Source organism: Urocampus carinirostris, chromosome 12 (genome assembly GCF_059441175.1).
Source record: "Urocampus carinirostris isolate Australia breed hairy pipefish chromosome 12, RoL_Ucar_1.0, whole genome shotgun sequence".
Classification (NCBI taxonomy): domain Eukaryota; kingdom Metazoa; phylum Chordata; class Actinopteri; order Syngnathiformes; family Syngnathidae; genus Urocampus; species Urocampus carinirostris.
The window spans coordinates 9,459,318-9,471,870 of NC_142360.1; the positions used below are offsets into that span (position 1 = coordinate 9,459,318).

At 40.0% G+C, this 12,553-nt stretch overlaps 1 protein-coding gene across 1 annotated transcript in view; it reads right to left on the minus strand.

The window, feature by feature from the left end:
* Positions 1-11,936, minus strand: part of rgl1 (ral guanine nucleotide dissociation stimulator-like 1) — a 49,889-nt gene extending 37,953 nt beyond the window's left edge. The window contains exon 1 of the mRNA XM_088348956.1: positions 11,583-11,936. Within this exon, the coding sequence (XP_088205082.1) occupies positions 11,583-11,750 (168 nt within the window). The 5' untranslated portion in view covers positions 11,751-11,936. The remainder of the gene's footprint in view (positions 1-11,582) is intronic.
* Positions 11,937-12,553: the final 617 nt, after the last annotated feature.

Genomic DNA, 12,553 nt, shown 5'->3' on the forward strand with positions numbered 1-12,553 from the left:
CCTGTTGGGGTTTAATCACATCAGCTTTTTACGTCTCTTTGTGTCCTGCATTTTGGTCTGTCCAACATCTTAGGACGCATACCTTTATGCATCATCATGATCATTTTTACACCAGGGGTGTGAACTGTACTGATTAAATGTGAAAAGAAAATCACATTGACGCATATAGTCTAGTGAACCTAATCAAGCCTACTCAAAAAGCTCACAAATACATTCTAATGTGATCAGATGTATAAAGCAATATTTTCTTATCAATCTAGCAGATACATTTAATTCTTAAACATTCTTGAGATATAAATCCCCATTGCATGACCATTAAATGTTAGGTGAGTTGTTTGAGGTATCCTTAAAAAGTGAAAAGTATTAAATATGTGTTAATATTGCCCAACTGAGTTCAAAGATGTTTCAAGGCTGATGCCCATTTGCTTTTGTCTTACTTTTAGCAAAGCTGTTCGGGGCTGAACAATTAGGTCCGAAGAACGGGGTCTTGGGGGCAAGTTGGATAGTGACGACGTGCTCGTCCCGCAGATTTTTGAAAAAAATTATATTTGTCATTATAGCATGAAAATTTTGGAAGTAAAAAAAGCCTACTTCAAGTAGAGTCCCAACGCCAACCTGACCCAAAAGAACGATGAAAAAGACATTCATTCAAAAGCATTCATGCATCGTGAATGAACTGACTGAGGCTGCAAGGATAACACAAGCCAGGAGATGGTGGCAGAGAGCAACTAAGTTCCAAACTTCTTGTAGCTCTAACTGCAATAAAATAAAGAGCAAGGAGAAATAACGTACAGTGACAACAAGTACACAACGATTCTTGGTGTATGATACAATAATGAATCAAGATCATCTCAGGGGTCAAAGAAAACCTCCTCGGAGGGCAGATGTGGCCCGAGGACCCTGAATTTGGCAAATCTGATTTACATGTTTGCACTCATTTAATTTTTACATAAGTTTCACAATTTAATGTAACTAGATGCAAAAATGTATTTTGCTCCCAACATATCTGTTTCACGCACCAACGTTAAAGCTACGTTTTTAAGTTATAATTACCTTTGTAAATGTCTGCAGTTGAAACAGCAATACACATTTGTATTTTGGGGGCCAGTAGTGCAAAAACTGGGATAATCCTACTGACTGGGAATCATGTGCTTCTTCTACTTTCAGGTGTTAGGTCTGTGAATAAGACACACACACACAAATATCTGCACGATCATACCCCACAGTTATGAACACCCCCACTCTCCCAACACCACCCAAGTTAAACCAGGCTAAGCCTTGAATGAGTAAGTCTGGACCGGGTTATTTGTCTGTCTGACCTATCGCTAATGACAGAAAGACCATCTGTTACTCAACAGATCCACGCAAACCCCAATTCGTCACATACGTAACAAAAACGACACACACCACACACAAATTCTGCATATCCTCCATAACTCTGTGTGAAATATTTTCACTGAACACATACAGTATGTCAGAAAAGTGAGTACACCCCTCACATTTCATCACAGATTTCCTTACAATGTTTAATAGAACGTCACAGAAGAAACATCGCTTTGACACAATGAAAAGAAGTATGTAAACAAAGGCCATGGCTTACTTGAAAGATATCCTCTGTTCTGATGGGACAAAGATTAATTTATTTGGCTCAGATGGTGTGAAGCATGTGTGGCGGCAACCAGGTGAGGAGTACAAACATGTTTGTGTCGTACCTTAAGTCAAACATGGTGTTAGGAATGTCATGGTTTGGAGCTGCATGTATGCAACTGGAATTGGGGAGTTAAATTGCATTAAAGGAAAAACAAACTCAAGAATGTACTGTGAAATGCTGGAGCAGAGAACGATCCCCTCCCTCCAGTAACTTGGTTGCAGGGCAATGTTCCAGTCTGACAATGACCCCAAATACACTTCTAAGATGACCCAGCTTTTTAAAAGGGGCGAAGGGTAAAGGGGATGGACTGGCCAGACATCTCTCCAGATCTAAATCCAATAGAACATCCCAAGCTGAAGGTGGAGAAGCACAAGATCTTGAATATCCCCCAGCTCTGTCATGTTGTCATGGAGGAGTGGAAGAGCATTCCAATAGCAGTATGTGAGGCTATGGTGAAATCCTTGCCCGGTATGATTAAAGTTGTTTTCTAAAGTCATGGTGGCCACTCAAGATGTTCAACCTCAGGGAAGTTTTACTTAAAGGTGCTCTCACTTTTGTTACCAGGGGTTTAATTACTAAGGGATGTATGTGAGTTTTTAAAGGGGGAAAATACATTTACACTGCTTTATGAGCTTTACACAGACTACCTTTCATTGTGTCAAAGCGATGTTTCTTCAGTGTTGTTCAATTAAACATTATGATGAAATCTCTGCAGACACGTGAGAAGTGTACTCACTTTTGTGACATACTGTACCATGTAAATTTTTGGTACAAGGTTAGACCATTATATGGGATTTGCGCCCCCTTGTGGAGTCGTCCTCTGTAGGAAAGCTGACTTTTCAAAACTCAAGTTCACAAAAATCTTTTTGAGGTCAGTATATCTCGGCGCTTGGGGACTGTTCAAGGCCAGAAAAAGCCCTGTATGTACGCAAGGCAAACCACAAATCAGGATAAAATGGCGGGTGCCTCTCAAATTCACACCCAACTGTATAGTTTGACTTGAGAGATCACGCTGAAAAGGAGCAAACGAGAAAAAAACTGGCACAATCTGTGTCAGTGTTAGGAAATGAAACTGAGTAAAGTGACGCACATAACACGCTCAGTAAAAAGTGAACAACACAAGCCGGAATATGCCAGAAGTTGACACGTTGATATCTGCCGTGTTTTGCTTAGAGCCGATGACTCAGAATTTTAACCGGACGGCTGATCTGCAACACACACGCGATTACACACATCAAAATGGGAGCTTGATCCATGTCATGAGTCTTGGCTAATACCAACAGGCCTCGACTTTGTGAATGCGTGTGTGGGTGTGTGCGTGTTATGAGCGCAAAACATTTCGTCAAAAGAAAACCAAAAGCAGCTCATTTGGGGTTGTTGTTATCTAAATTGACATGATACTGTGTAGGCCAGTGATTTTCAACCACTGTGCCGCGGCACACTAGTGTGCCGTGAGGGATTGTCAGGTGTGCCGTGAGAAATTATCCAATGTCACTTTTTAAAATTTTAAATTTTATAAAACATTTATGAATCATTTTCTGTAGCCATTCAGTCTGTGCTGTAAAAACTGGGGGTATTATAAATTATATTGTAATTAAACATACTGTTCAGTGTCATTTTACAACATTTTTGGTCAGTGATGTGCCGCTAAATTTTTCCAATGTAAAAAACCCTGGCTCACAAAAGGTTGCAGAACACTGGTGTAGGCAACCATTAAACATCTGCTTTTTAACTAAATTGCTAATTTATATATGAGTTTGCGGGCGGGTAGGCGGCGTGGCAAAAATAAATGTATTTTCTGCATTAAAAATACACTAAATAGAAGAAAACCCCACAAATACAGATCCCAAAAGATTATTATACCGAGGATTCAAAATTAGGATTGGCTTAATGATGTCATACCATAATTTTCCAGACTATAAATCCCCCCAGAGTATAAGTACCACTTGACCAACAATGCATACTACAGTATATTTGATATTTTTTTTTCCTTTTTATTATTGGTCATACACAAAGGTTGGGTTAAGAAAGGGGGAAGGGAATCCCCCCCCCCCTGTATCAATCTCCCAAAAAGAGTTAAGAATGTGAATTGTTCTTGACTCTAGTCATCTCCCACTAGGGGGACATGGCTCTGGTATACAGATGCTCCCCTACTTACGACCATTCGACTTACGAAAAAACGGTAGATACAAACATTCTTTTCGGGATATCAAAAAAGATTTGGACATTGCTGTAAGTTAGATTTTATATTGTGTGCACCTTTTTTAGAGTACAGAACAGTACTGTAGTGCTCCCTTCCCCAGCTAGCGGCATGTGGCGCTGTGAGAGGTCATGCAGCATCCACCCCGAAGAAGAAATCCACTTCCTCTTTCTAGTCCGTGTGTAAACATTCTATACTGTATCTCCAGCGCGCTAAGAACTTTGACGTTTTTTTATGTTTAATATCCCGTGCATCCATTCAATATGGTTGGTGTAAAGTGTAAAGAAGAGGCGAGACATTTCATTTGAAAACAAAGTGGAATATAGAAGCTTGATGTTGTTGAGAAAATGGTTGTATCACTTTTTTTCGGCCACTTTTCACCATGGAGGAGGAAATCGCCGAACTCTTAAGCGCATCTTCTAAAAGTAAGTTAAACTTAACTTTATTTAGTACAAAACAATACAGGTTACTTATACAAGCCTTAAACATACGCGCATAAACCTTAAACATCCAAAATATAGCACTGAAACAACTTACGAACGAATTCAACTTACGAACGATCGTCCGGAATCTCGTTCGTAAGTAGGGCAGCGTCTGTATACATACAATATCTGACACCTGCAAAGGAGATTGCATAGGATGCTAGTTTTTTAGTTATTTTGATCATTATACCTTACTGTTGTCCGTTATTTTGACTGAATCATTGTCACAATCAGCCAATAATGTTGCTATAATATAATCTATGATTCCCAAACCCTTTAGGGTGGATCTGCTCTTTGTAACCCAGGTCTGGGAAGGGTTTTAGAACAGGTTGGAAATTCTTATCTGATGTTTGAGTGCCTTCCTGTTCTTCTTTGACAGTTCAAAATGTAGTAAAGTCTCATCTCCTTATTTTGAGTGTCCTCCAAAACTGTAAACCAATGCTGATGGGGGGAAAGAACATACACAAACGTACACGTCCAGTTTTGAGACTTTCTGGGAATATGAAACTAGATTATTTAAAGTTAAAAAAATTACACATTTTGGCATCAATAAAGACATCAGATTCCTGCAGAGAAAAAGATGCTAATTCCTGTTGTTGTAAAGCTATTTTCCGGCATAAAGAAGATGGCTCTAGTTTTCAGGGCGGAAAAAAGAGGAAAAACAAGAAGCTGGTGGAGAAATAGACGACACTACTTTTTAATGTGGTTGAAGCACAAAACGTAGGATGAAGAATGCAAATGTGCGTATGAGTCGCTCTGGAATATATATAAAAAGAAACGCCTACCTATAAAGAGAAATGTGACATATTGTTTGGTAATAAAAGTAATAAAATTAGAGCCCTTGAAAAAATTCTACCAAATTGCTTGCCGTGATCCACACCTATGCACATGCACGAACACTTACACACACCCACGCTCATCGCCATATGTCTGCCTTATGAGTTTGTGCCCCAGTTTAGCGACCTGCCGCTGAGACGGATGCTCGGGTACCAGCGGACAATATCGCGCTTATTGACTTTTCACACCAGGGCCCAATATGTGACCTAATTAGGCCAACAGCATCAACAACATGGGGCTATGCGGCGCCCGAGGAGTCCAGACAACTTGTCACAAGTCAAGGGGTTCACCCAAGTGTGTAAACAGGTTAAGTGGTAGATTGAATAAAGGGAGTTGTGGACACCATATTTGTTGAGTTAAGTGTGCATCCTGTCTCCTCCACTTGCACAACTAACGGCAACAATCTTTGAATTAAGAATCTATTGATCGCCCTCGAATGGGAATCCGAGATGTCCCAAATTGTAAGCCTAGTGTGAAAAATAGGGCTTCAAAATGAGGTTAAAACCCCTCTGTAATTATTGTTTATTTTAATAGAGAATAATTTACTGCTTGTGTTGACTATGTTTTGTTTAATGTTACCTAATGCAACATTTATTGCAGCCTGGTCATGCTGAAAGGGGATTACCTCTACTGTGGCCCCTTCTCAAGGTTTCATGCTGGTGTTTTTGAAATTTTCCTTGCCTGCATGCAGGTTTCAGATGAGGGGATGTCGTAATAGCGGCATGTGCTGTCATTTTATATAATTTGTGATTGAGGGGTTTACAAATAAATGGGACATGAAATATCTATTTAGAGTGCCTTGGTAAAATTATTGCAACTAAATCACAATAAGATCACTTTTCAAAGTTGTTCAACGCTAATGACATACAGTTCGAACACCACCCAAAATAAAATGTTGGCTTTCAGTGGAATTCAGGCACGTGATGACAAATACGAAAAACTATGTAAAAATGAGAAGTCGCCATGGAGTCCTTCGCAGTTCAAAGCGTGTTGTTGTCAAGTCATCAAAACTGGCAACAAGCAAGTTAGAGGAAAGGAAAATCTGACACGTCAATGAGCATCAGCCTTGAAGCAGCACTTCTCTATTCATTAAACAAGAAAGAGGAAGGAGAAATGCTTGATCAGCTTTATTATTTGTTTTTCTTTTTAGGTTGTTTTTCAATGGGCAAGTAACCATTGAGGAAATTCACCATTCTTTCTGCCTGCTTTCCCTCTTGACTGTTACTTCAGCATTTCCAGCTCGTGACCTTTTGAAGTTACAGAACTATCCAGCCGGGGGTGCTCATATAATTTTTAGCCTTCAATGAACGGATCCACCCCAGGCTTAATTGGATTGCTGCCTCAGTAAGTAAGCGTGTGAGAGCAAGAGAATAAAAACTCCTTTGTTGAGATAAAGTCATAAAACAGCCGAGATGTTTGCACTTTGGTCACAAGGGGGTTTAAGATCGGTCAAGTTCTTTGTCAGTCTTTGCAGCAAGTGTCCCCATTGAACTCCAAAACCTTTGGGCACTGCGGCCTTCAAATAAAATCTAGTTTCATGTATAGTTGTGTTCCAAAGCGTACATTCCCCAAAACTAAACAACCTGAAAATAACAGTCCTTCTAGACACAAGAAATCTGGTAAAGAAATCTGACATGAGAGTTAACAGGCATCCAGGATTAGTGCTTTCCTCAAGTCTTGCAGCAAGTTTCTAAGGTGGAAACCTATTTTTCATTCCATTACATCTACTAATGTGAAGAACACAGGTGCAATACTTTTACCACCTCTGAACTTTGACCTGTTTTTTTTAAAAACAGCCACTAAGCTCCTCTTCAATAATCAGTGGACTCTTTGATAACACCTGAATGTTCTCATATCATCTCTGACCTGAACTGTTGGAACAGCTAGGTGTGGCGATTACAGTAATATGGTCTGCCATTGGCTCATTTTTTTAATTTTTGTTTTTTTCCTTTCCAAAACTGGCATGGTTTCATAACTATGGCCACCACAAGTGGGGGAAATGTCAAAGTGACATGACCGGGAGAAACACCCAAGACTTGTCACGGATCAAGAACCTTTGACTGGCTTCTCTTTCTTTTATTTAGCAGGTTCAAATTCGCAGAAACTGGCAAGTTATAGATATGCATAGTGATAAACCCATCAATACAACACATCAATATCAGGACATACATTCTGGACTTTTAAATCTCTGGATTTTAAACTGATCAAACAATGAAAGTCGAAATGGAATATATATCACAATCTTTCTGCAGTTTATGGCCTATGTGGCCTGTGTAGTGATACGGCTACGTTAGTGAAAGACTATGTTGCCTTTTGCCGCAGAAAAATTGTTCATGTCTGATACAAAAGAAGACTACACTAGTTTCAGCGTAAAATAAGACGCTTGTTATCGCACAGAAGAAAAAACAAAATACGCAATGATTATAGTAATGAGAATTTCGGCTCTTTTGAGAGAATAAGCTTTTATGGCTCATCTGGGGCTTTTTAGATTTTGTTGTTGTTGCTTTAATCGATATATTACCAATTATTATGTAATATTATACACGAAGGGATTTAAAAACCAGGGGGTGACAAGGAAAACAAATAATAAAGTTTGGAGAAAAAGAAGAAAATCAGGACAAAAAAAGGTATATTTCCAAAATTGATGTCACATTGTGCACAAAACTAATTATTCATCTATTATCTGCACCGCTGGGCAGCACGGTGGTGCAGTGGTTAGTGCGTGTGCAGCACAGTTCTGAGGGCATAAGATCAAACCTCCTGTGTGGAGTTTGCATGTTCTCCCCGTGCTTGCGTGGGTTTCCCCCAGGCACTCTGGTTTCCTCCCACATTCCAAAAACATGCATGTTAGGCTAATTGACCGGTCCAAATTGTCCCTAGGTGTGAATGAGTGGGTGAGCTGTCTGTCCCTGTGTGCCCTGCGAATGGCTGGCAACCAGTTCAGGGTGTCCCCTGCCCACTGCCCGAAGATAGTTGGGATGGGCTCCAGCACCCCCACGACCCTACTGAGGATAAGCGGTCCAGATAATGGATGGATGGATGGATGGATATCTGCACCGCTTATCCTCAGTAAGTTCATGGGGGTGTTGGAGCCGATCCCACCTATCTTCAGGCAGTGGGTAAGGGGACACCCTCAACTGGTTGCCAGCCAGTCTCAGGGAACACAGAGACGGACCACTCATTCACCCCTTGGGACAATTTGGACCGGCTAATTAACCTGAAATGCATGTTTTTGGGAGTGCCCGGAAAAAACCCACGCAAGCATGGGGAGAACATGCAAATTCTTCACAGGAAGGCTGGTAGCTGGATTTGACCACTCAGCCGCCGTGTCGCCCCTTGTGTATATATATATATATATATATATATATATATATATATATATATATATATATATATATATATATATATATATATATATATACATATTTTATTATATTATATATATTATATTGATGATACATAGATTATATATATACATTTATACTTAGAGTACACGAATAAACTTTTAAAAGAGCAAATTGTGAAACACTATCCCTGAAAAAACACAGGAAAGAAATCGTAATATTTTTGGATTGGCAAGAAAAAGATCAAATACAAAACAATTTTAACCATTTATGTACTCAACAATTCTAAAGTCAACAACACGAAACCCATGAGGGATAAATGCATATTCACCTATCACAAGACAAAAAGAGTCTCCTGATTGGTGGGGGAGCCGATTCATTCTGAGTCATACATAAGAGCATATCAGAAGTGTTTTCAGTCATTTTTCATGCATATCTTTTTTTCTACACCAACACATGTCTGTGAAGTTTTATAATTACTTGTCAGCCTCTCTGAAGTTTGCAACGGAGGAACAGCTAACCTATAAAAAAGAGAGTGACTTATAGTCCAGGAAATATGATACTTCGGTCTACATTTTATACATTTGTTGGATTACAACACAATGCCTTCACTGATCAAGCAATATGTCAACTTTACACATATCTATTTGGGTTGTCAAGAACTAAGCATAATCATTTGAAAGTCTTGGCAACAGAAGTGTTTATTATTTCATTTGGTCACAGGATTTGTAAATAATTTATTAGCCGCATTAGGAGTAGTTCTAAATCATACATTTGCACATATACATTTGCAGCTTTATATAATATTAAAAGTAAAATAAAAAAAGCCTCATCCCTTTCCGCATTGCTGTTGCAATGAGTACTGGTACACTGTTTACCCATTTAAGGGTTTATTGTTATGTAATTTTACTGGAGCACTCCGGCTTTTCCTTGCAATATGTTTTACTGCCCTGCAGCTGTTAAAACATAAGTGATGATGGATGCAGTGGCTAAGTGAGTGAGAGAGTCGAGAGAGTAGAGAAAGTCGAGAGAGTGAGTGAGTGAGTGAGTGAGTGAGTGAGTGAGTGAGTGAGTGAGTGAGTGAGTGAGTGAGTGAGTGAGTGAGTGTTCCCTAACCTCCCCAAGGCCACCAAACAATGGTCGGAAATGAGCGCAGCCAGCAGTGAGGATACACGCGCCAGGATGTTAGACAAGCGACAAGAGTATGCACATTGACATGCGACTGACATTTTACAGTGGAATTATCCCCTAAAAATGCACAACTTGCAAAGATCTCTGACATTTATGTCAACATTACAATAAAGAGACTCAGGTGTTATGTCATAATGTGACAAATTCAGATTGGGTAATGTTGATACTCCGTCAAGTGGCTTCTTTCATTGGAGACATCAAAATCCTCATTTTGGGAATGCTAAAATTTTTGTGCCAGGAATGGATTAAATATGTCTGCATTGTTTCCTTTGATTGGCAAACATCTAGAACCACTTACAAGTCAGGCAACAGGTTTTGACTGCAATTCCTGTCACTAAAACCCTCAAAATAGTCTTTTGATCTTTCGCCCACTGCACGAGTCTGTCTCAGCATGTCCCTCGGTGACAAAAAGCAGACGTTTGTCGTGCAGCCACAATTCTGTCATACTCAGATTTAGCCTGTGAGACACGTGAGGAGTTTGTCAGATTCTGCATTCAGGGGAGTCAAACTATCTGTGTGAGGTCAGCGTTCCTCCCGCGTGGGTTACTCAAGGTCACCGTCCGGTTTGTGTTTTTGGATGCAGGGAGCGAGACGAATGGCTTGTGAGCAGCAGCTGCATTTTGTGAAAAAGTTGTATTCTTGAGCATTCCCTTGTTAGTTTCAGAGCTCAAAAACACAGAAAGCATGCTACCCAAGGCCGACAGCTCCCAGCTTGTTAAACAAGACTTAAAGTACCTGCATGATTCCTTCAAATGAAAACACACAGGATGCTGAAGACTAAACAAGTTGTTTATGGCAAGGGATTAAACACAGATCAAAAAACTGAACATATTTTGACAATCATCACCATCAATTAAAATAACATTTTTAACTTAACAACATTGAGATCATCAAGCTTTAGAATAACAAATTAATGAAATTAACACAGAATTATTTCCCATTTTTTTAGAACAATTCATGTAATCCATCGTAAATTTCTGAAAACAGCAGTTGTGTTTGAGAAACCACAAAACTACAATACTATTACAGCAGGCATTTCCACAAAGCCAAAGAAAGTTTTGAAGCATGACGGCACTCGAATCCACAATCAAAATCGTGCATTTGGTGGATGCTTTTCAGTAAACTTCAGATTTTTTATAAGTGAATAGTCAGGATAGAAAAACCATGAAACAAGCTTCCACTTCAGAGCAGGCCACCCAAAGCTTGAATCAAATACTGTTAGAATTTATTTTCGTCTTCTCGTGCACGCTCAGTTGTTGTTTTTTGTCTCGGATTCTAGACGGTGCTCTTGCTTAGGAGCATTGTCAGGCACTCCTCCTTTCTTGCTTTTTTTCTGACATTTGGGGGCACTGTTTCGAGGGTCCCGTCAGGCTTCATGTTGTGTCTCACGTGGTTAGTCACTGTCTTGGAGGGGTCAATAATACACTGTCAAAAACAGATTTTCAAAGCATGCTGAAATTTGGAGCAATCGTGTTAAACTAGAAAGGATGTCAATGAACATTGGAAGTTTTCACCAAAAATTGCACTGCAACAATGTCCTGAAGTCAGTCCTATTTTCCCCACTTGTCTCAGACTAATTTGAGGACACCCTTTCACCAGCCAAGAACCCCCTTGTTGCCACTACCATGAAACACAAATAGGACTTGAAATAATATGTAAGCTTTTTGGATTAAAAATTAAATATTGCTGGTTAATAGGAGTCCAGTTGCCAAGTTAGACTAAGAAGTGATATTGAGATTTAAGTCAGGTCGCAGCCTTCTCTGAAGGGAATAAGTGTTTTCATGCGATCTATAGGAAATCGCAACCTTATTTAGGTCGAGGTAAATAACGCTTTATAACTTTGGAAAGTAGGACCCAGGCCCTATCTCGGTACTCACCCAGTGTCGCGGGCTCCCTTCCGGCGAGCGGGCCTGGTACCTTTGCAGGGACACACCTCCGTCGCCCTCAGGAAGCAGGGTGCAGTCCAGGTCGGGGTAGTGATGGCCAGTGACCGGAGGCCAGGGTAAGATGGTGGCCAGCGGGTAGTGGGAGATCATGCTGACCATTTGCCTCAGCCCTACGGATGCCAGCACATTCTCCAGCCTGGATGGAGTCCACAGCCAAGCTTTTTGAACCACAATTCTCTTTCTCCTGCAGCGTGTGGAAGTCGGCTTGCCAACGCCACTCAAGCGCGTGAGTGATTAAAACTCTGTTGTCTCTACTTTTTTCCTTCCCCCACCATTCATCCCAGTCGGAGGGGAGGAGGGTACAAGGGAGGGCAAAGAAGGAGGAGCCTTAAAAAACAGTAGAGTGAACTTTAAGACAGGAAAGCTGAGACAGACAGCAGGATGTTGTGCCAGAGCTTCGAAGAATTCAACATTCACATTTTCTTTTTTTCCACTGACAAGGGGAAATTCATTAGGTGTACTTCACTATCCAATGAGAAAAATGCACTCATGGTATAGTTTGGTCAAATATTTTCCTGCCACAATAAGTGATGCAAAATCATCTCCTACACTATGTCAAGTGAATTCAGTGATTAAGTTCTGAATTATGACTGGGAAGTTTTTAAAACAAATAACTAATACATTACATATACATTGTTGTTTTTCGCAACTATAATTCCCCTTGACATAAATTATAAAACACTGACAAAATTTATGAATAATATTCTTAAAATATTTAGAGGTAAAAAATAATTGTTAATATCTGCGATTTATTTATGGGAGTACAGTGACATGTTGGATGGAAATCTGCACCGAAAAAAATAAAAGTAATGACCAATAATCCCCAAGGCTCTCTGATTGGCTGACATTCTCTTCTTAAGCGGTCACCGTCCAGAGAAGGACGTCAGACCGTACTTCTGTGT